This window comes from Halichoeres trimaculatus, unplaced genomic scaffold (genome assembly GCF_033239565.1).
Source record: "Halichoeres trimaculatus isolate MK-OKI-2021-1 unplaced genomic scaffold, fHalTri1.1 fHalTri1_scaffold_4, whole genome shotgun sequence".
NCBI classification, from domain to species: domain Eukaryota; kingdom Metazoa; phylum Chordata; class Actinopteri; order Labriformes; family Labridae; genus Halichoeres; species Halichoeres trimaculatus.
Window position 1 is genome coordinate 12,106,869 of NW_027437182.1, and position 24,285 is coordinate 12,131,153.

The 24,285-nt window shown below is 39.1% G+C and overlaps 1 protein-coding gene across 1 annotated transcript; it reads left to right on the plus strand.

The window, feature by feature from the left end:
• The first annotated feature begins 788 nt into the window (after positions 1-788).
• On the plus strand, positions 789-22,475 carry LOC141789692 (occludin). Its single transcript, XM_074669247.1, has 9 exons — positions 789-1,074; positions 7,798-8,389; positions 9,696-9,887; positions 10,365-10,532; positions 17,049-17,212; positions 19,197-19,415; positions 20,307-20,478; positions 20,769-20,810; positions 21,162-22,475. The coding sequence occupies exons 2-9, from the start codon at positions 7,817-7,819 to the stop codon at positions 21,261-21,263; spliced, it is 1,632 nt and encodes a 543-aa protein (XP_074525348.1). The 5' UTR covers positions 789-1,074; positions 7,798-7,816; the 3' UTR covers positions 21,264-22,475.
• The last annotated feature ends 1,810 nt before the right edge of the window (positions 22,476-24,285 follow it).

Here is a 24,285-nt window from a genome sequence, read left to right on the forward strand (position 1 = left end):
TTTTAACATTAGTAGGAAAATCACATTAGAGGGAGAGATGATCAGCACAGATGTAAATATTCCATAGGTACGAGGCTGCAGGCAAAGTGCTGAACAGCATCACTTCCTCTTGTGTGATATTGCTCTTATAATACAGATAAATAAGTAACAGTAACAACCATTAACACCCTGTAAGAAGTCCAGGTGATGTTCTTTCTTTATCATGGGGTACCTGCAGTCCAGCCAATAGTTCAGAGTTTAGATATACAACTCACTTAAGTGTTTTAGTATTCAATTTGAGTTGTTTTATTTATTTTTTTGTTCATCACATAGTCATTTGTGCATGCATGGACAGTCAGGTTTAAATTTAAAAAAAATCCAGAGTAAGGATTAAAAAGTCACTCATCTGTGCTGGCTGAAGAAACTTTCTTTCATAAGGAAGTATGAATGGAGTACTGTGATGTATTAAAGTGACACCTGTCAATTAAGAAGAGAATAAGTTAGAGGATTAAAGCACCGGTGATACAACATATACAATCAAGAATCACCGTATAACAGAATTTTATGCCAAGTATTATAGTAGTAGGGCTTAAATTGGTATAAGTTAAATATATACAAATAGACAACATGCATTTTAGCTGAGAAAGTACACTTCGTACCAGTTGTGACTATAATTTTAATATGAATGTAAATTGAAGGGGGAACATGCATTCGTTGTGTCCTTGACTTGAAGAAGCCCGACCTCTAGCGGTTGTGACCGGACAGTGCAGCGGTTTTGTCCGGTCGTGGGCCTCATCATCACCGCGGACAGGCAGGCGGGACAAAGCACTTGTTCAGGGCTGCTGCTGCTGCTGCTCGGTGGAGAACCGTTGTGTTAGTTTCTGTCAGAGACAGAGGTTTACAGCGGAGTATTGAAGTAACCAAAGATAAAGCTGGTTAATTTATATTCAGGTTAACTGAAAAAATAGTTATCTTTCCTTCCGGACACGTTATTTTTCTTCAAGTGTTCCATATTCCCAAGAAAAGCTGAGATTTAACAGGAAACAGGGACTGGCATTGCGCAAGTACTTATTCGTCTTCGGCGACCCCCTCCAGGTAAGACTACTCGAAGGTGGTTGAAGTTGGTATAAAAAGCAACATCCGAGTATTTCTTTCAGTTCAAGCCTATTTTTTAAGTTGCTGATAAAATGTATACCGCGACAATCAAGTGTTTTAGCTAACAGCTCTGAGGTTTACTAATAACGTTTGTTAACGGTCGATTTGTAACCGTTTGTTGAAGTCAGGTGGGACTGCTTTAGCAGCACTTTAATCACTGTGAGGGGTCTAGTCAGTTTTGAGCAGTAGAATAACTTCTTTAAACTCAAAGATATTTATGTAAAGAGAAACTGGTTTTGGAATACAACTAAATGATGCTTTTTAAGATAACAAGTGGGTCTCAACAACCACACTCAAGTGACAGCTTCCTTGGTACACCCAACTAAAGCAAGCCATTCAGATTACCGTAAAATACAATAAACAAAACTTCATCATCTTTTAGGAATTTAAAGTTTTTTTTTTTTTAGATGAAATAAAAGGATCTTGGGCACATCACACACAGAATGCTACAACCATGGTAAGACTTGTGCTCAGGAGTTGCCCTTATTCAACACGTAGGCTAACCCTCTGCAATTGAGCTAAAAATTGGGTGGACTAAATATCTGTATACAGCTACCCAAAGCAGCAAGTGCATCCATACATTTTACAGTCATCATTTTCCCAAGATTATAAGTTAGCTTCAGCTGCTTTCCCCAGATCTTGATGAGCATTGCACCCTCAGGGTTTCAGAAGGCAGTAAACAAACATAGAAATAGGCTTTATCTGATGTGTGGACAATTTCAACACAGCATATTGTGGTCTGTCCTACCACAGTGACCAGCTTGTTATTTTGTTTCTTGAATCACCAAATAATCATCCACATATCAAAAGAAAACAACCTTTGTCATCACCACACAAGACAAGATCTTGCGAAACCACAGAAAAACAGGACATCCAAAAATATATGGTATTATAATATAGTATGTAATTTGAACTCCAAGATGTAATGAGGAAGCATTACTTTATTTATTTAGCTTATCAAGCTCCAAAACACACCAAAATTTGCACACGTGTTAGGGAAAAATGGAACCCTTTCTGTGTCTAGTGCACAACTAAGCAAAATTGCTACAGAACCTACAAAAATTCAGCCTCCAAGTGTGTTTAATGGATGCATGAAATCACAGGTCATGCCAAGATCTTTAAAAACTCTGTCATTGTTCTGGTTAGATCCCCAACTGGAAGTCCACAAATTTGGGTTAAATGTGTGAGATGAGCATGTTTTCGAAAGTGATTCAATATAAAAGGACTCATCCTGATGGTTTCTCCTGCTTAGGTCCTACATTTGGATGTGTAATACCAACACTTAGAAGATTGATTTGTAATATTTGATCACTTTGGGTGGGACAAAAAAAAATGATTCACATAAGAATCAAGATTTATTTTGTTTTACGGCTTTAAATCTTAATTTTTTGTTTAAAAATAGATTTTATTTTCAAATTTAAACCCTTCATTTTAGGCTTTGTTTATGAGCTGGATTGGAAAAAAGTTACTACTTTCCCTAGCAGAGGGCAAAATATTTTTCTTCAACTATCCAGGAACTTGACGTCGGATCCCCTGAATAAATCCTAAAAAACTGACTCACATGTGATGTGCATTTTTGGGAAAATATGGCTCCTGATACAGTCTGTGTAGACATTATTATCATCATTTAACTTTTTTTTACATGGTCTGGTGTTAAAGAAGTAAACTAACAATCCCAAAAATCTGAAATATTAAAGAATTGCAATTTAAATCAAACCAGCATCCCCAAAACCAGAATAGAATCGAACTGAAAGAAAAGCCCTATTGATCACCTCTAAAATAAACATTTAGATATAATGGGCTGTAAGAAGTATCCAAGTGATTTTGAAATAGTCTCCCTGCTAGTTATATGTCTGATCATAATCCTCACTTTAAAATGAGATTATAAGTAACCAGTAATATTACAGGTTACAGGTTATCCCTAAATGCTACTTTGTAGCTTCCCGTTCAGGTTGAGCAGGACTGTATTGATTTACAGCACGTCTAAGTCTCTATGACAACACCACCAGCTGACGAAGTTTAGTTGTGAGAAGAGATATCTGTGTTTGTCTCTGCTGAAAGTGATTTCTGTGATTAATTTTGTAGTGATGGTGGACACAGGAGCCGAACTGTCAGACAGAAAAAGGACAGAAAGCTGTTGGTAATGTTCATTCCAGCCCACAGTTAGCAGTTAATCTGCAGTTGTCTGTGCAAACTTGAGAGTCTATCAATAAAATGAAGAGTGAGTTTACGTTAGCTCTGCTTGGTAGATCTCAGAGCATTGGGCTGTGAGTAACGATGAATATAGACAGCTACTAAACTACATAGAAACTGACAGTGTTTCCTTGTTAGCCTACAGATACATCGGAGCACAAGGCTGCCAGCGGCGCTACATATGGCCGGCGACTACTACGGCCTTGCTTATTGTCAAGTTTCGAACTGTATCCCTACATAACTGTACTGATAAATACCTTACCTCAGCACGTTGTATCCTGTAAAAAGTTGTATTGAACAAAGAAAAGTTGTTATGATCCAATCTCTATTTAATTCCAAAACAAACACGCACCTTGCTTAAAGTAGTTTTTACAACAGTGTGGGTGACACTCCGGGCCACAAGGTGGCGACTGGCGAGGCAGTCCAATTAAAGCAGATCCTCCTCATAGCATCTTTAAGTGAATAAATAAGTCGAACGCATGTAACTGTGACGTCTCACTATGAAACGGAAAGATGTTTTAACTCCTTTATAGAAGGTTTGATAAGTTTAAAAGCTTAAGTCTACCCTTGAATGCTTCCATATGCTGATTTTTCACCTATAGCCACACAATCTGCTTGGGGTTGAACAGATTTGATGGCAATTTTAGGCTTCATTGATCAGTATTTTCATTTTGGCCATGGTAGCTGGGCCTTTTATTGGAAACAAGATGCATTAACTCCTTTTCAGTCTTGAATTTTCATCATTGCACCATTTAAATATTTTGGGGCAACTAACATCTACTCCAGATCTCCAGGTCTCCACACACCCTGATAGACGCTAAGGTGCATCTTGAGGGCCTGTTTATCAGTTAAGGCTATTTATTTAATTTAATTTTTGTCTTGATCCTTTCTTTTAAGAGAGTCTTCAGTGGGGAGTTTTTGGGCAGGAAGCTCTGGCTGACTCCTGTGTGTATGTGTGTGTGTGTGCCAGTGGGCTCCAGCCTACATGGAGCAGGGGCCTAATTGTTTTTGACAGATGTGAGGCATGTGACTGTATGACTGGAATTCCATTATCAGCAGCAGATGATAGAGTCTCTGTGTTGTTGTGTGTATCGGGCTGTGGCTGGTGGGTGTCTGACTTGACCTGTGACTGTGGTCCAAACTCTGAGCTTTCCACGCAGCATGAAAACTCAAGACAACTTCTGTACGACTAAAACTACTGTGAACTCCTACGACTGCTGCTGCTGCTGCTTTGAGCGTTCAGGTGAAAGAGCGCCACACTTTGAGTTCTTTTCAGTGGGTTCACTGTTGAGTTGAACTTTCTGCTTTTCAAGTTTTTGACCCCTTGACCGTAGAAACTCAACTAAGACCCAGTGAATCGTGAGACCACCTGTTGATCAACAGTTAAAGACATCTGACACCAAAGCACACACACCCATCCACCTGTCCTCCCCTCTGTCTGCCTGTACCTCCTGTCTCACTCTCTCAGCAGCACCAGCAGCACAGAGGAGCCCTTGTTTGATCCTCCCTGGACAGTGCCCCAATTTTTTTTTTAACCCTCCGACTCCATGGCAACTCTTTTCCCGTGACGAGCAGTCTTGACTTTTGCCCCTCCTGCTCCCGAAACAAAGGCAAGAAGTTATGGAGGGAGGGAGGAGAAAAGGAGGCTGGGGGTTGGGGGCCAGGGGGATGAAGGATATGGAGGAATGAGGGAGGGAATAATGGGAAGGTGTCTGGGATGGAGGCTCCGAGGCGAGACTTCTTCTGCCGTTTGTGTGCCAGAGTCCCATAAAGAGAGGAGAGTTATGACCGGGGTCGTGGACTATGGGCAGTGCCAGGGACTGTCTGTCTGTCTGTGTGTCCACGTTTCTGAATGGCTGTTATCTCTCTCAATATCACAGCGTGTAGACACAAGGCAGGGTGCGACAGCTACAGTTGCCAGATTGCCTAACCCTAACCCCTTTGCGAGCATTTTGAGTGTCTGACAACCAGTTCTTTACTTTTGGTTGCCATCAGTGATACCCTCTTCATGCAGGTCAGGTTGGACCTAAAGCTCCTGTGAGAAATATCCAGGTGGATTTGATTTTGACCCAACCTGTGGATCAAATAGGATGCGTGTGCACCACTGTTATGGTATACTTAGTGTTTTCGACAGAAAGTCCTATAACCCGTCAATTGATATACAATTATGAATATTTTTTTATTTTATTTTTTTTTATTTTTTTTTTAATATTTCATATGATAATATAGATTAAATAAAGGGAAGTTAAAATACAGGCCACGGGCTGACTTTGATTTTATTATTGAATTCCCCTGATCATCACAAAGATAAAAGAGTGTAGATAAATCCAGCTCAATGGTAGTTGTGTGTGCGATGATGGACAGCTACGTTTTACTCAAAGGAGACAAACGAGTGACTCTTTAGGATGACGTCGTGACAACCGAAAAAATCGGCAGGATCTTTCAGGTATGTTCATTGTCTTCTAAAATACGCCATGTCTCTTGTTAAGTTGTGGAAAATCTGGCGTATTTCAGAAGGAAGTATCAATTGAATGAATAATGCGCAGATTTACATGGATTTCCCATCCCTCTTTGTTTAAATTGCCAAAATGAAACTGAAGTTTTTCAAATTTTTCCGTCAGTTTTGCTGCAAATGTTATGCAAGAGTAACCTGACACGCCAGACGAACAGTTTCATGTATCCGCCACGGAATTATTTCACAAGTCCATCTGGGTAGCAGCTCTTCCTTTTTGTTTTCAGAGGCGGGACTTTAAAAAAAATCTGCAGCTGGTGATTGACCGGGGTTCTGATTGACACACTCACCACGGACCAATCCACATCAAGCCATGGTATGACGTAGCTTATGTGAGCCGATGCTTCTGAGAAACAATAGATGAACAACTACTGAATCACGAGAAACAGCTGTGAAAAAGGCGTGAGAGGACAGCTTCCGTTTTTATAAATTTAACTTAAGAATCAAAGGACAAGTACGAAAGTCTGCTGACGTCACGTCTGCTCCCACAGCTCCCGCCTCTCTTCCCTGATTGGGCCGGTCAGAATTTAGCCGAGTGAATTCGTTGGTCAATGGAGCCTGGCAAAATGGACCTGCAGGAGTTCAGAAACTGAATTAGGCAGGTCCGTCTGCTGGCAAACCTGAACCATATAAGGGTGAACATCATGGAGCTTGACTTAAATTTCCTGCTCATTTGCGCCCCAAAACATTCAACTTTGATACTTTTCAATTTCACTTGTTGTAAAACAATACAGTAACCACTCTCATGCCTAAGCTGTTGCAAGCATATGACAGATAGATGAGCAAACGCCTGGGATCGATTGACGTGTAGGCATAACAAAGAGAGTGGGCACTGTAAACAAAACAGCAACATTAAAAACTGAAACGTTATTTTGCTGGAAAAAACTCAGGCACATCTTTATGTTCTCACAAACTTACAGGAATGCCAGGTTATGTTTCCTTAAAGCTAAAGTTACACCTTCCTTCCTGCTTGTTGTGTGTGTCTCTGCTCTGCCCTCCATCACAGCCACCACAGTAATAACTATTTTCATTTACAGGCTGGTAGAATCTGAGCTGGTCTCTGTAGGTTATAAATTAGAGACTTCAGGATAAAATAAAGAATTGTTGTTTTAACTCAATACAGTGGCCAGAAGATAAATCTGTTACATTTAACAGTTATTTGTCATAAAAGAACAATGAATTACTTCCCTTATTGTTCTGTAATGGTTTAACAAACAATAAGTTGCTCTCTGCCAGGTCACATTTTCTTCAAACCAGACTGAGATTAATGTTTAAGAGTAAAAAAGTCACAGCTGCATGGATATTTCCCTTTGCTGTAACTTTTGTGTTTACGTGGGCAGTCAGCTCCCTGGAGGGCTCAGTGTAGAAGAATGGGCATTGTGAAGTCGTTTACACTCTAGCCTTGGCTTTTTCTGTCTTTGTAAGATTTGTAACAGTATGAAAACAAAATTTTTTGCTGGAGGGCGGGATGTGAAGCGTTCAAAGTCTGGCTGGACGTAGTGGGGGCTGGAGAGAGACTCCTACAGCCTGTGAGGAGGAAAAAAGGAAAGTATTGTTGTTTGGCTGCCCTCCCTGCCCTGGTACCAACATCTCCACACTCATTCTGGATTTGCTGGTTCAGAGACCTCAAAGCTAAGGTCACTGCTCTAATGTTTCTATTTTCTGTAGACCTTGGAAATAAAACAAAAGCTTTCAGCTCCCTGCAAAAAGTATCAAGAAAATCACATAAACAAGCCTCTTGTGCCCTCATAAATCACACTCCCTTGGATTTAGTCAAACATTTACACCGTGCTGTTACTCAGTCTCATGAAAGACAGTCACACCTTACTTTCTCGTATCTGCACGCAGAGAAACTCAGTGTCGTTAGAAAACAGAGCCAGCGAGACAACTCCTCCGAGCTCCGCACTCGACACTTTACTCTCTCGACTGCACTTGAACTATTTCTCTTTTGTTTTCAGAATCGGACTGTTTTGAGCGATGTTTGACAAGCAGCACTACGAGAGTCCGCCTGTCTACAGTCCTCCTTTTACCCCTCAATCCAACAAGGGTTTCGGCTCCCGAGGCAGCTTCCAGGCCCCTCAAAGTGACTACAATGCTTACCCACCTCCACCAGGATCTTACTACATTGAGGACAGACCGCAGCACTTCTACAAATGGCTGTCTCCTCCAGGGATCATCAAAGCCATGATGGCTACAGTGATTGTGATGTGTGTTGCCATATTTGCTTGTGTGGCCTCCACTCTCATGTGGGACATGCAGTACGGGTATGGAATGGGAATGGGCTACGGCGGGGGGTACACTGGCAGCAGCTTTGGTTCAGGATATGGTAGCTATGGAGGTTTTGGGGGTTACCCAGGCTACGGAGGAAACAGCTACGGCTCCTATGTCTCACCTTACTCAGCCAAAACAGCCATGATTGCCATGGCGGCGATTAACTTTATTGGGGCGCTGGCTTTCTTCATCGCCAGCTTCTCCAAATCCAACACCGTCCGCAGCAGGAAGTTCTTTCTGGCCGTGCTGATAAGCTGTGTTATCATGGCTGTCTTACAGGTAAGAACCCTTTTGTTTTTTTTTTCTGTTTTTTTTTTCAGTTTTTTTTTTTCATTCTTTTTACTGCTCCATTTGTTTTTCAGAGTAATACCATGAGTAAATAACAGTTTTTCTTACTGTTTTTTTTTCTCCCACTTGATTTAAGTGGAGCACTTTGTGTTTTTATCTCCACATGAAAAATGTATGTTTTTGTAGACCAGGTCCAGTTTTTATACTAATAGTTCAAAAAACTTATTTTTTGGTTCATTAGTTCTCTAATGAGGCTTGAAAAACACTAAATACAGTGTTGGGGCAAAAAGTAAACCACTCACAGACATCCAACTCTGGACAATTTATTTATATCTTCTTTTCAGGTCAAGGTCAGGCTTCTGTTTTTTTTTATTCAGCCAACACAAACTTGAATGTAGGACAGCACTCTTCAGTTCTTGGTGGAAAGGACATTGAACACTCTCATAAATTACTGGCCTCTAAGCTGATTCTGCATCGTCTCGCAAGTGTTATAGTATTTATTATTTGTAGTCTGTGAAAAGAAGCTTTGTATCCTCAAAGTGCTGTATTAGATTTGTGTTTCTTGCAAGTGAAATCATCTCATACTAGTGTCAAATCAATCACAAACATCCAAACTAACAAACACCAGCTCTGTTATGATTGGTATTTGTATCTGCATGCTTTTAAAACCCCAAATAGCAGACATCTAATCCAAAACAGGACCCTGTGTCCACAGTGTGACTGTGTTCAGATCACAGTGTTCCTCTCGCTGATTGGTCAAAACTCACTCTCATTCAGAAGTTTGTTTCATGCTGCTGTAAATATAATCCTGAGGATCTATAAAATGAAAAGATTTTCTGGGATGCAGTTGTTGAATTTTCTTACAGACAGATTGGACTCTTGGAGATGTTCATGAAAGAAAGCGTTGGATTAAAGAAAATCTGGACAAGCAGGCTTGACTTTTTGATAAGAGCTCATCCACCATCACTATGTTCTTTCTTTTTCTGTAGCTCCAAACCATACCAGAAGATGTACTTATTTAAGTTTACATTTCATTTAAAGATGAATGAAATTTACCATTTATTTTAGCTCAACACTCCATGTATCTGCTGGAAATGTGCCATATTATGCATTTATAATGAGCTAGATTTATTTTAGTGCCAGTCCAAAAAGTCATTGCAACCTAAAACACTGTTTTGTCACATTTATGCTGAAATACAAGTAAAGCATGTGACCATTCGTCTCCTTCTATGAAGTAAGAAAAACTGACAGCTGTTTTAATTTTCAAAATGTCAAAATATCTTCCTTCTTTTTCCAGGGCATCATAAATATCGTCTACATCGTTGGGGTGAACCCAATGGCCCAGAGCTCATCAAATATAATGTACAACCCCATGCTTATGATGTGCCAGAACCTCTACCAGACCAGCTACTCACAGATGGGAGGTGTTGGAGGCTTCCCCATGTACAACCAGTATCTGTATCACTACTGCTTTGTGGACCCACAGGAGGTTAGTTTCCTCTTTTGGAGACATTTTTGTGGATATTTCAAGGCTTTATTGTTGAAACCAGAATGAATTGATATTTGGCTTTTAAATATCATCAATGATAAGCAGTGTGTTGATCAACTTATCAAAGAATACACATGTTGTATCAGCTCTAAGAAAATGTAATTGAAACAATATGAGTGCACTTTGGGCTTCTGTGAAACTATTGTGCACAATCTGCTGGAAATGTGGGAACAGTGTGACAGATATGCTCTCACAAAGCACATTGTAGCCACTCGTATTATCATCTGGGTGCTCTTTTGTGAAGGAGTATGTTCTCAGGAAGGATTTGTTACTCTCTGAGTACATGAAGCAACAAATTGTGATACGTAACATTCAAAATGACGTCACATGTGTTGGTGGACTGCTTGTACCAGGATAAACCAGCTCTATCTTCCAGCTTATCTCCAGATTTCACTCCCGTCTTCTCGCTTTTTCTAGGGAGTGGCCATGGTGTGTGGATTCCTGGTTGTGATCGCCTTGGCTGTAGCCTCTTTCTTTGCCCATAAAACAAGAGGGAAGATCTGGCGCTATGGGAAACCAAACATCTACTGGGATGAGCCGCTTGTTGGTGGGAAAGCCTCCGAGGGCAGAGATGTAGAGGAATGGGTAAGAGACAACCGCATGGTAGTCACAGTTTAATAAGACTGGGTTTACAGGGGATTTACAAATAAATAAAAAAACACATTTCAACCCAACTGACCCTGATTTTGTGCATGCACAGCTTGCACTCAAATCAACAGGGTCACAAAGGGTTTAAATCCTGCCTAAGGAAAGTGGATGGAAAACAATATTCACAGACAGATTTGATAAGATGATGAAATGATCAGCTACAGTGTTTGTATGCATGAAAGGTACATCCAAAGCTGATTCAGGGTAAATAAGTTTCCACCCATTTTACGATGCACAGTAGGTGTGAAGGTTAGTCACTGATGTGGTCGTCATTCGTCAAAGGTTGTCATCAGTTGTAAAGATAGGTTGGGTCACTGTGGTGATGCAGAAGCTGTAAATAGATCAGCTGAGCTGGGCAAATTTTCCTCAGTTGGTTAGTCACTTGTCTCTCTGTTTTTGACGTGACTGTGCATCTTCACTAGCTGGACCGATATTGTTGTTAACCACTCCACACCTTTCATTTGTTTTCATCAAGTGTCTCTTTGAGTCAGAAGTCCAAAGGAGCATCATAAATGGATCTTTATGAGTTTATAGGATCCAGCAGTCACACGATCGTTGCAGCGTTTCCTCCAACTGAGTCACTTTGTCCAGGGTCAGGGTTGATAGCAGTAAGCGATTGTTTGCTTGTGGTCTACTACCTGGTTTCACTCTGAATAATCATTAACAACACGAGGAGATAGCAGGAAGGTTTCTGGAGAGCCTGCCTCTGGGTTTTTAAATGTCAACATCATGGCAGTCATATGGGACTCTTACCTGAAATGTGGGTTGATTATTGACTTGACCTGCCACTTTTTAAGAGATGTGTGTTCCCAGTGGTAAATGAAAATGAGCTGACCTCAAATTCTGATGATTGAATCTTTTTTTTTTTTGTGGCACTAAGGCTTACAAAGAGACTATTCAACATTGGGCAGCCATAAACTCTACTGTGACTACCTGCATTTATATCTATAAAAAAGGATCACATTTTACAGGCAATTATAACATTAAGATCCAATATTTGAAGATTGGGGATAAAAATTCAGAGTATTTACCTCAATAGATCTTTGGGAAATGTTAATTTTTATTTATCATTTCACTTATATAAAAAAAAAGAAAAGAAAAGTCTACTTAATGTGTTTTTTCCCTCAAGCCATGTTGCTTTACATCCTACTGCAACATTATGCATGTAACTGACGGTATAACATAAAGAGACATATGTAATGAAGAGTACACAGAGTAGGGTTATAAAAATGATTTTCGAGGCATAAAGTCGCACAAGGCTCAAACTACTAAATCTGGATTTGTTGCAACAAGAGAACTGACGTAAAAATATTTCTAAAACTTTCTCACTTGGAAAATAGCATGTACACATGGTGCGGTCAGTTGGGAGAGCAACTGGGTCACAATCAGTCTGACAGCAGAAAAAACACATTCAGAAGCTGTTGGTGTTGCTGGTACGCAGAGATGCTGCTGTGCCAGCTTTGCAGATCTTCCTGCATCCCACAAGACCATGCTTATCTCAACCTGACGGAAATGTTTAAGCAAAAACCTGTTTAGAGTATCAATTGTCTGTATTACTACAAATTACACATAGCATACCAAGCATAATTCTCTCTTTAATCCCTGCTTCTTATTGAGGGGTCTGAAATGCTCAGCTACCTTCTAGTCATTCACAAGCTTCAGTTACGGCAGGTTATATGCTCCAGCGGACTGTTTGACTGAGAAGTTCAATCTTTGCTCTGTCATTCAATCAAATAAGTCAGTGAACAGTGCATCAAGTGGCATGACTCACACTCAGTCTCCTTTACTCAAAATACAAAAGGGAGCACTGAACAGATGTGTTGTTATGTTAGATGATATAGAGCTGTTGTTTTTAGAGGATGGTTGTCATTGCCAAGAACATGGCATCATGCATTTAGAGGTATAAGAATAGCTGAAGCAAGCCCCGAGTGAATCCTATGACTAGCAGTAGTGTCTGATAATACAGCCATGCCAGCTGATGTCATTGGACTTATTTTAAGTATAGTGGTAGATTTAACTGCTGCTGCATAAGGAATTTTACAGCTCTTGATACATTTCATTGACTTCATTGATCTTTGTACTTACCTTGTTCCAATGTAAATATGTAAATAGTAATATTTCTCTACTTTTCTATGTTTCTTCAAATTTCCAATTTCATATTCTTCTTATTATTATTCTATTTTTCATTGTTACTGCATTATTGCACTTTTATTGTGAGCTGCTGTGGCAAAAAAACTCACCCATGGGAAATCAATATATTCTATTCTATTCTATTGTATTCTGCGGGTCCGGAAAGCACAGAGGTCTCTTTTAAGATGGTGACCCCCTTTCCAGTCTGATCATTATTTATTCTCGTGAATTATGTATGTAGGTTGTGGAACTTAATTAACTATTGTCCACAAAAGCAGGTCAGCTTAAGTGTGCTATTATTGTATATTGACACATATGTAATCTCAGACTGCCTCAATAAACAGTCTATTAAAGTTATGGACTTAACCGCGACCCTATTTTTTTTTTATATATACTCAGAGCTCAGTGCTGCAGTTATTTATCATTGTTGCCATGTTACCTGCTCACTGTATCTGCACCACACAGTGAGTCATGAGGTCTTTATGGCTCCTTTAAACACAATGACAGTGGCAGGCGAAGGCTGTGGCTGGTCTGAGATTGAACCTGTCTCTGTTGCTGAGCTCAGAGAGGCCTGGCATACTCCGATGACCTCACACACTGGCCTCATTCAGCTCGCTCAGGGATGCGGGCTGCATTGTGTCTGCTGCATGAGGTCATCTTAGTTAGTTTCTGCAGTTTCTGTGTGCTGGACACAGAAGTGCTTCACAGATGTAGAGTGAAAGTGTCTCGCGCAGGTCTTATAATATTTATTCTTCTCCAACTGAAACATCACATACTAAGTAAATGTGGTTAGAGGCTACAGTTTACTTTCGTTATACACAACTAAATACTGTAGAAACAGTTTCACCTTTATTGATTTGTATGTTTGATAATGACTTTGCATAGCTTACTAAAAGGACTAAAGCTAGCTTATTTACATCATTATCCGCTTATTTCCAGCTGTAGACGGATGTTTCTTTAAAAATGTTGTTGTATATAACATCCAAAAACAGTTGCTGTCCAGGGTTGAATGGCTTTAGGATTTTTGAAGCTCTCTCTCTATTATGTATATGTAAGATGTATCAACTGCCGATGCACTGTAGGAGTCAGTGTAATGTTTTGCAGGATCTGACATCAAAATTTTTTTCTACTTGCCCATCAGAGCAAGTGCTTCCCAAATCTACGCCATCTAAATTCCTACTTGCCCTGTCCAGGAGATACTTTTTCTGGCTGTCAAGTGCATACATTTTGCTCACAACACACTGAGAACTAAAATCCATTGCTTGTTCACTATGGAAAGAGATACACACACAAACATTCTTTCCAATAAAAAACGCTTTTTATTAGCTGTGTTAGTCACAATGAAAGTATTATTTATTTTTGTACAGAACAGTATATTGTGAAAACTGCAATATATTGTTTTCTGAAGAAATTCAGACTCAGGAATTTCACATTTTCAATACTAATAAGGTAATAATACAAACTCAGAAATATTGCACATCTGCAAACATGCTTTGCCAATAGAGGCAGCGACACATGGCATCTGGCTACTCAGGGGCTCCGTAGTAACAGGAAGGACAGAGGAAAATAATATCAATGAATAGAAAAGCTCAGTCATGCTTGCCCTATCAGGCATGTCTTTATGAGTTTTGCTTGCCCGTCAACTTTTTGAAGTTGCTTTTTGAAGTGGTGTTCTGTCTGGCAATTGTTAATGTCAGACCCTGTTTGTTTTGTAATATTTAGTTTGACCAATCTCAAATTCCCATCTGCCTTCCTTTGCTTTAGCTTTGTCTCTCTTCTTTTTTTTTACTTTTACCTTCATTTTCCTACATCTGGTCTCACACACTCTTAAAAGTGCTCATATACTCATCCCGCTGCCCTGCAGCTATTGATGTGCACACTGAGGGGGTCATTGTTGGGATTCTTTACATGAAGTTTTGTCTTCAAAGAGGATTCTCCTGCAGCTGCATGAAGGGCAGATCTCCCCTACCCAGCCACTCCACCCTACATGATTATTGTTTTTGGGGGCTGGGCTGATGTTTGGCTCTGCTCCTGCTCTGTGAGGAATGCTCGGTGGTTTACCACCAAACAGGGCTGGAGAGTTGATGTTTTGTTAGGATGTTTACTTAGTGTAGTAGTGGATTCATGCAAGTAATCATTGAAATAAATGTGTGACTCGCTGACCAAGAGCCGGTGCTGACAGATGATACAGACAAGGAAGGTAAATATTTATGTCATGCACTCGTAGTAGAAGTCACTTGTCTTCTTTAAAATGAACATTATTTTTTCCAGCAATGTTCATTTTTAAATGACACCGCACAAATTATTTCAAGCTCAGCTATTTAATGTACCAAGGGGCAATGTTATACATCTGTTTGAAACTTAAAAGATAATAATAATAATAAGTTTATTTATATAGCACCTTTTAAAAACAAAGTTTACAAATTGCTTTAACAAACAACAACAAAGCACAGAAACACAAAAACAAAACAAAACACACAGTTCTAAGAGACACTCAAGCAGAAAGACAACATGCATGAAAACATCAGGAAGCAAAGGGACCCAGACAATACAAGAACCATACAACATAAAATGAGACCATGAGGACAGAAATAAAAGTGAAAAACACAAAACTCAGTAAGAGAAAGAAGGAAATGGCAATGCAAAGGGCAGTAAAATTTAGTTACAGACAAAATCAGAACATCAAATATCAATCTATAAAATTGTAAAATAAATATGAACAAAATAATGAAAGAATGATTATAATTAAGCAATTATATGAGCAAAAGGTAAAACAATTAAAGGCCTAAAGGGTAAAAAGTGAAAAGATTAAAAGTGAAACAAGCATGAAACACAAGTTAGGTGAAATCAGGAATAGTAGAAGGTATTTACAATAATGTTAAAATAAAATAGATTGATTAAATAAATACATATAAATAAAAGAGCATGGACTTAAAAAGGTAAGAGCAATACGGATATAGAAAGGCTAAAAAACAATAAAGGCAAAATAAGAGAGCAAAAAAATGAAAGATAAAAGATAGTCTGAAATAAAAGATAAAACAATACTTCCCACACTTCAGTTCAGTCAGCGTATTTTGTTTATGGTGAGGATATGATGACGATGAGAGCTAGCAGCAGGATGACAGAGAGGCAGGCAGTTGAGTTGTTGTGTGAGTAAGCAGGCAGAGATCAAGGTGGACCTGGCACCCAGGTAAACACAGGATTACACGGGAATCCAGAAAACAGGAACATTAATCTTGTACCAGAGCTTATTTCATGTTTGACGTTGGTAGAACAAAAAAGAACTAAATGATCTGAGGAGAAAAGGGAAGCCAGAGCCTGTATGGATACAGCTGAGAAGTGGAGCAGGTGGCTTGGCAAGAACCAGGTTGCTATACCTGAAAATATACAGATAAACATGAAGAGTTTGGGAGAGGTAGACCCCAGACTTTAAATCGGCTTTAACATTGGCATCATCTATTCTTTTTACTTTTTTTCTGATTTTACATGCTATATTTGAAAAAATAACCCAACCCAAATGGTATCTGCCCACATAAATCCAGTTAGCTCTACTGCAGTAAAAGCTGCAGTGAGAGGTTGTGTAACAGGTGTCTAATAATTGATAATTTTACTGGACTTGACTGGAGGAAGCAGGGACCACCCCTGAGGCCTTCATTGTTGTGAAAACCCTCACGTGGATTGTCTGACCTCACAGGAAGGACTTGGATGCACAGATTAAGGAGAATTTATTTACATGACAGACCCTTTTTCTTTGTCTTTGAGTCAAAGAAAGGAAAGGAGGACTTCTGGGCCAGGTGTTTAGAAGACACTGGACAATAGAGAGATATACAAGATAAGCTGGAGATGTTTTCAGATCTTTTTTGTTTTACTCATGTTCTCTTGACTGATCTCCTAGAAAAATGTTCTTCTCCTATTACTTTAAACAGGTGACTATCAAAGGGTCAATACGAACATAGATGAGTTCATTTTGGGTCATTAAGGTTTATTTTCCAGTTAGCCTTTGGTTAACCTTTGCTTCTCTGACCTTTGCAAGCATGGTAAATCAAGCAAATAGACTTCATTATTCAAAGGAGACTGAGGAGATAGCTTGTGCTGTCCCATTACATGGCTGACTGATTTTTCAAACATTAAGCACAGTTCACCATACTTTTTTTTCTGTTTTGGAGAGCTCTCCTTTTCTCCTTGTGTTAAGACATTAGGAAAAGAGCAGCAGAATACCTGCTTCTTTAACAGGATGTCAGCGTGTAGCTCTGCGCGGTCTTTGTTATTTGTTTGTACGCGCTCGCTGACTCTGTTCCCTCTGCTTCTTCCTGCCTGCTGTAGGTGAACAATGTGGAGGAAAGCCGCAGCGTGCAAGACGCCCCGACCCTGCTGGTGTCAGAAAAGGGAGGTGGGCTACTCAACGCATCTGCAAACAGCGTCATCTCCTACCCTCCGGCCAAGGTGGACAGTGGCTCGTACAATGACGATGCCTTTGACAACAACCAGTGAGTCACCCTGTGTTATGTTAACTCTTGAATGTCATAAAAGATACCTCGCAATATGGAAGGAACAGATTTTGGTTGCCAAATGAATAAACAGGCTTTTTTTTCAGTTCCCAAACAGACAGCAGACCTAAGTAATGTAGCACTTCCTATACAAGAGATGCAATTTAGAGTGCTTTGCGAAAAGGAAAATAATGTCTGATAAAAATAGACAATGTTTGATTCAACCCAAAAATAAAATTCCATTATAATAACAAAAGATTAAATGTGCTAAAGATAAAAATAAGTCAACTGAATAAAAAAGATAACATGGGACAGAAAACCAAAACCCCTTTGATAAAAATAGAGGCTTAAAAACAGCATGATAAATATTACCAGGACATTAAACTGCACGTAACAAGAGTTTTTGTGTTGGGGGAGGAAATGTTTAACTCTTGATATTTTATTCAACTTTACTTTGCTCTGTCTGAAGTAATGTCGTGGCTGGTACTGTCTTTCAAACAGGACATTTGTGTTAAAAGTCCAAACTCGGGATCAGAGATTTTTTTTAAGTATGGCATCTCCATAAAAATAGCAGCTGCTATACTTGAGTGACTTGGAGCAAATGCTCAACACAGAGAACCTCCAAACATGTGACTCACGCAAGCAATTTCTAATCACTGGTCTGTTTTAAAGCCCATGAAAACATATTGTCCTGCCCACAAAAGAGCTCTGCGTGTGACCTTTGAGCTTTTTGTTGGATTAACTTGCCTTTTTTCTCTTGCTCATTGAAAACTCTGAGGTTGTTTATGAACAAACATATTCAAATTTCTCCAATGCTGGAAATGATTTCTTAAGTACTTTATTTTTGTTAGTATTCACCTCCTCAGCTCTGCAGCGTGTGACTGATGCTGCAGTGCTCTTTACAGTTTTGTAATACCTCTGTACCTCTGAAGCTTGTGTCAGAAATATGCTCTGAATGAGCGGATTAGTGAGGACTAAACTGCTCAGAGACAAAATAATCAAATTTAATGTTGTATCAGCACAGGTTTTATGTGGTTCAGAGTACTAAGAATATCATTATTTTGATGATTTCCTCTCTCCCAAAGTAAACATGGCTGACATTTTCAATAAGCAGAAGAATGTTAGCCTGGAGACCTGCTCTGGTGATAACTTGTAATATCTGCACTACTCAGAGACCTCATTCCTGCTCCTGGTCACTGAGGATACTACATGCCACAGAGTCAAACTGTAGAGTCTGAGGAACAATAATAATTAGTGGTTAAAGGTGTTTACCTTTCTCCTTATGGTATCTGTCTGAGCTATATCTGAAAATGTTTGAACTCTGCCTCACAGTAGACCAATTCAGAACTTTCTAACAGTGTTTTGCTTTCCCTTGCTGTGAAAGGGCAACGTTTCCTTCCTTTGTGTTGATCAGAGTGATTTATGACTCACTCTCATTCATTCTTTTTGATAAGCAGCCGAGGGTGATTTCAGAACCCTCTGACCTGAGTTTTGCCTAACAGGCTAACCACTGTCAGCTTAAACTACTAATACTAATTTTATGAAGTTTGGAGTACTACATCATTTATCCTTAAGTATTTTTAAAATGCAAACATGTTCAGAAGTAAATTTTAAAAGGCAAGAAAGTCAGCGTGTGGTTCCCCTCTCTATATTTCTCAATACCTGTCTCCCTTTAGGTGTGACTACAAGAGAAAGTGTAAATGAAAAAATGATTTGCTATTTAATTGGGCGAGGAAATATTGCAATGAATCGATATTTTTACCCTCCCCTTCTGCACTGACTTGTTGATATTTCCTGGAAAATCACTTTATTGTGGATCCAGAATGATTTCAACAACATGATCAATGGACAACATCGCCTTTGTTTTTATAGTTGATATTTAAAGTGAAATGTAAAAGAGTTAACTGTTCTTTCAACCATTTGAGTCATATCATTGGAAGCCAAACTAAGCTAAATTTGTTGTGCTTTTGTTACTGTTTTGCAGGTACTCAGAAAGGACCATGAGCAGACCCTCAGAAGCCCTCTCCAATGGCGGCGGGACCAGCTCCAGCCCCTCAGAGGAGATCGGAGGGGTCCGTAAACCCTCTGCCAACAGAGGCAAGAGACGCAGACGTAACCCTGAGATAGACGAGTCTCAGTACGAGACAGAGTACACCACTGGAGGAGAAACAGGCAATGAGCTCGATGAAGAAGAGTGGGAAAGGTGAGGATAAGTTCCATAACAGACTTGTTGGGTGTGAGCCTGTTTATGCTTATTTTTGCCTGATTTTGAGCAACTGGAATGAGCGTGTTTTTTTTTAGCCACTTGACAAAGGGATTTGGGCCAGATTTAAGCATATTTGTTATTTGACATGAATAGTCATGTAACTTGATACGATTCCTGAAAGGTCTCAACTAGAAAATACATCGGCAACATGTGCTATATTTTTGGAACTGCCAGTTGGACCCCTGAGAGAAGTTTTGTTTATTTACATGATTGACTGTTCAAAAAAGGATGAAACTGTCCTCTCTTGTCAAGTCACTAAAAGAACAAAATGTGTACCGTCTCTCTATGCAGTTCATCATTTGGATTAAAGATTGGCGTGTCTTTGTATCAGAACTCATACTGTAGATTGCTATGTAATACCTCAACTCTCTCAGGACCAGACCTCAATTCCTGAATTTAAATTAAAACAACTTTAAGCTCGGAAAATCAAACTCTCACTCGAGAATTCAGATTTGCATTTTTGTTCTGTCTTTTTAGCATCACTCTGGTATAAAAATAGTGAATGAACAGAGTTCCTAGCAGGAGAAGGTCCTAAATTCTGTCTCTATCCAGGAGAGTAGTTAATCCTGTGAGGCATGTGTGTTCACATGGGCTGTTCCCAGGCATAATAAGAGAATTAGGCCAAAGGTACAAAACACTGGAGTCAATGTAGTTTATAAGAAAGTCGAGTTATTGTGTCTGTGCTTTAATCGACTGTAACAAATGCCTATGAGGCAGACTTTTGAATCCTAACACACTGTTATTGAGAAAACTCACTCTACCTTTGAATTAATGTCTGTCCAGTAACTGAGCCTTTTCTTTTTCTTCTTCTTCTTCTTCTTCTTCTAGAGCTTACCCTGAGATAAGATCTGATGCTGAGCGTCATGAGTATAAGAGAGAATTTGACACAGACCTTAAGGAATACAAGCGCCTGTGTGCAGAGATGGACGACATAAATGATCAGCTGAACAAGCTCAGCAGGCAGCTGGACACACTGGATGACACCTCTGCAAAATACCAGGTCAGACGCACACCCGGCTCACTTTGAAAATTATCAATATACTCACATATTAGTTATAAATAAAAAATTACTCACATACATCCTGATGCTTTGAATCTGGTGAATAGATGCACGTATTACATATACCAAGACTCAGATTAATAATTAAAGAATTACTTGAAACGTAATCTATGATGAGCTTTTCAGAAATCACCAGTAGTTGAGGTCCCTCTGTGTTTAACAACAGCATTCTGGTTTTATTGGAGTGACATAAAATCCTAAAAATCAAATTTTCTTCTTTCTCTCCACAGGCTGTAGCAGAGGAGTATAATCATTTAAAGGATCTGAAGCAGGTGAGAAGATTTTTCTGAAGTCATATTTCCTACATTTAGCCCATTTAAAAATGTAAAACAGAAAGACAGCTGGATTCTTTTCCCCTTTGTTGTATCACTCAAAAACAGACTGCCTCCTATATAATAATCTGTTTGGCATTGGCAGAGAAGAATTGGCTACTTTTTCATCAGCGCAACCTGAATTCTCAGCTCTGTAGCTCATCCCACTAATGCGTTCTTACTCTGTGACACAGTGTAAAAGTGAAATAAACAAAACCATCAGTACTCATGAGCTTAACTCTGCCGTGTATGTTTGTGTACATGCTGTCATGTTGTATAGAGTGACTCATCTGTGCTCTCTGTGCTCTGCAGACATCAGACTACCGTGCCAAGAAGAAAGATTGTCGCAGGCTGAGACACAAACTGTACCACATCAAACGGATGGTGAAGAACTACGACAAGAACCACTCGTGAATCCACCGAGTCCTGACACTCGACTCTGTGCTCTACTCGACAAACACTCACAGACACAAGCCAAGATACACTCCGACACACTGCAAAGACTATGTGACATGACCAAAGTTACCTGTACAGAGCTCACACACACAAACTCACACAAACACACACACGGGACATCCTTCATGTTAATAAAAACAGTCTTAGATTGTGTTTTTCTGTATTACTCTCATCACTGATGTATAAAATATGTATAGATCTGTTTTTACAGGAAAGCAGGACCCTCAGTAAGCACTGCCATTTTCTGTGAAAGATTCAGCTCATTGTTTGCAGTGTTGAGCCACTTATCAGGATCAGAGGGAGTGGCCTGTGGTGTGACGGTCACATGACCCTAAGTCACCTGTGATAACACTGTGCCCAGTTTCTGCAGCTCTGTTTGCTCTGTAGATTAGAAATGTTTCTTTGTTTTATCTCCACAGATAACAGCAGAACAGTGAGGTGGAGGATGTAGTCATAGGTGCAGCAGGGACTGTTTTCAAGCACAAATGCAGTGTCTTTAACCCTCAGCATCGCGTTATCCCCGTCACAGTTGCTTTTATCATCTAATGTCAGTCTTTGTAACTTCTGTAAACACACTGAGGTGAACTGCCTTGTCTTGGGTTTTGTTTCCCACGCACTGCCATTAAAGCACAGACTGTGGTACTGATCGTCACAAATGCAGTGAGCCAAATGTTAATGAAGCAGCCAATGATGAGATGTGTGGCATTATTGTTTTGTAAATACTGTAAATTAATATTGTTCACCAAGAACAAATTTACAGCATCTGTCTCTTAGATTTGGCAGATATTTCAGCATTTGTGATGACCCCTGTTGTTTGTGCAAACTGAAGACACACAGTGGTTTGTTAATCATTCAAAATATACTTAAGCTATGCAATTTAATCATCGTTCAGACTATTTTCATTTTCTTTCATGCCACTCCTAAGAAATTTGGAAACACTGTTTCTTTTACTGTGTATAAGCTACTCATCTTTTCATTTTTACTTTTGAAAATCACCGTCAGCTGATTTCACTTCTTTATTATGTTTTGTTTTAATCCACTAAAATTGCAGTGTTATGATCTTGTGTACGTCTAAAATGATTCAATACAGATTTTATTGGTTCTGCGTTTTTTTTTTAAGAACATTGTTGTCATTTTACAAACCATTTGCGAGCCATTTATTTTTGTATGAATATATTTTTCTTTGATGTTATTATAAGACCATTTTTGTAACTGTTATTATACTTCCAGAAGGCATGATGTCTAAAAAGTATTCAATTGTGTAAGCAATAAACATTTCTAATTCTCTAAAATCAAATTAAGCTTACTCCTTTTCTGGTCTTTAGTTTATTATTTTACTTGTTCCTGACCCTATTGCTTTAACAATTTTTGCTTCCCTCTGTGTCAGCAGTGAACATCCAGCAGGGGGAGCAAGTGCACTGTCTTATCGATTTAGACAGAGTTCTTAATGTGAGTAGGCGCAGCCCTCAACTTATACTTTGTGATGTCACTGTGGACCGTTTTTACTATAGGTATACAAATACACCTAAATAATTCCCACCTGCATGTTATTGTTTGAGTTCAGATAGTTCATACCAAGTCGTACAAACAATGCCCTTGTTTTTAATGTAGTTTTAAATGTCTTTGCTTTTAAACATTTGAAGTAAAATCTTTCAGCAGTGTGCCGAAACTGTGTTCCCTCATTGTATTTCACTAAGAGAAAAAAAAAACGTGTTTTCTTTAGTTGATTTTAATGATTGGTTAAGGCACCTGAAGAAAGCCTGCTGCCACTCCAGGGACATCTGACATCTGGTTACCAAATAGTTGCCAGATCCTTTTTTATTTTCTTTTTTTTTTTTTTTTTTTTACATTTATTCAGGCCTGTGAAGAGGTTTTGTTAGACAACAAGAAATAACTGCCGTCTAACTTGAAGCTCAGGTGTATTAATTCAATACCAAGTAAAGAGATACAGCTTCAGAAAGCTTATTAATATCAGTTTGATGATGTTAAGGGGCCTATTTTATGGTACTCATTCAGGCATATATGCTAAGGAAGGTTTTTGTATTATAGAAAAGCCTACAGAGGAAGACATGTTTTGTTAACAATTAAAGTAAAACAGAACAGCTGACATTTTTCACATTTTGAATATGTAGCTTTACACGGAGCAGCTAAAAAATATTATTTTTTTAAGTGGTAGCCAAAATTGTAAGAACACCTGGCAAATCTGAAAATATTAACTTTTTCTGGCTCCAATACATGCAGATGGTTTCTCTGAGCACAACAAAGAACAGACTGATGAGCTCTACTGTTTTGTTTTATCCACTCTTGACTTTAACATTTGGTGTCTCCACCTTTTGCAGCAAGTACAGCAGCACATGTCTGACGTAGAGTCATCATTTATCCTGAGAACTTCAACACTAATGTGATCCCATGACTTCCAAAAAAGCTAAAGTCTTTCCATTGAATAAACAATAAATCTGTCCAGATTATTTTACAACTCATCCCAGTTTGCTGGATGGGGTTTGAGATCTGGACTTCAGGGGTTCCAGTTAATCATTGTTAATGTTTCTTGTAAGAGGGAAAACGACCCAAATCTCCCTATAATGGCTTTATTTTATGGTACATAAAGAGCATCATAACATGATAATGACTTTGTAGATATTTCATTCATTTTATGGACGTTTTAAAAGCCAACAAAAACTGAAACTGCTGAATGTGCCAAGTGCTGTGATGATTTTGGCCACCCCTGTAATTTTCTGGTAATTGATTAATCACCTCAGCTCCAATCAGCAACCTTAACACCCATTTTTCTATCAAAGCAGCTCTAATTTTTCCACGTGTGTATAATGTTTCTGGTATCAGTTCATCCACAAAGGAATGTGCACACTTTTATTTTGAGCAACTATAGATAACCAGTAAGCTGTGTAAAAATATTTTACATCTTAGCATGGTCATAGAAACATGCTCCTTTTCAGAATAAAGCTACAGAATCAAATCAGTA

Excerpts from the sequence above, each read along its gene's own strand:
- LOC141789692 (XM_074669247.1), top strand. The coding sequence starts at position 7,817 with ATGTTTGACAAGCAGCACTACGAGAGTCCGCCTGTCTACAGTCCTCCT. Across the intron at positions 9,888-10,364 it reads GCTTTGTGGACCCACAGGAG|GGAGTGGCCATGGTGTGTGG; the intron begins GTTAGTTTCCTC and ends CGCTTTTTCTAG. Across the intron at positions 10,533-17,048 it reads GCAGAGATGTAGAGGAATGG|GTGAACAATGTGGAGGAAAG; the intron begins GTAAGAGACAAC and ends TGCCTGCTGTAG.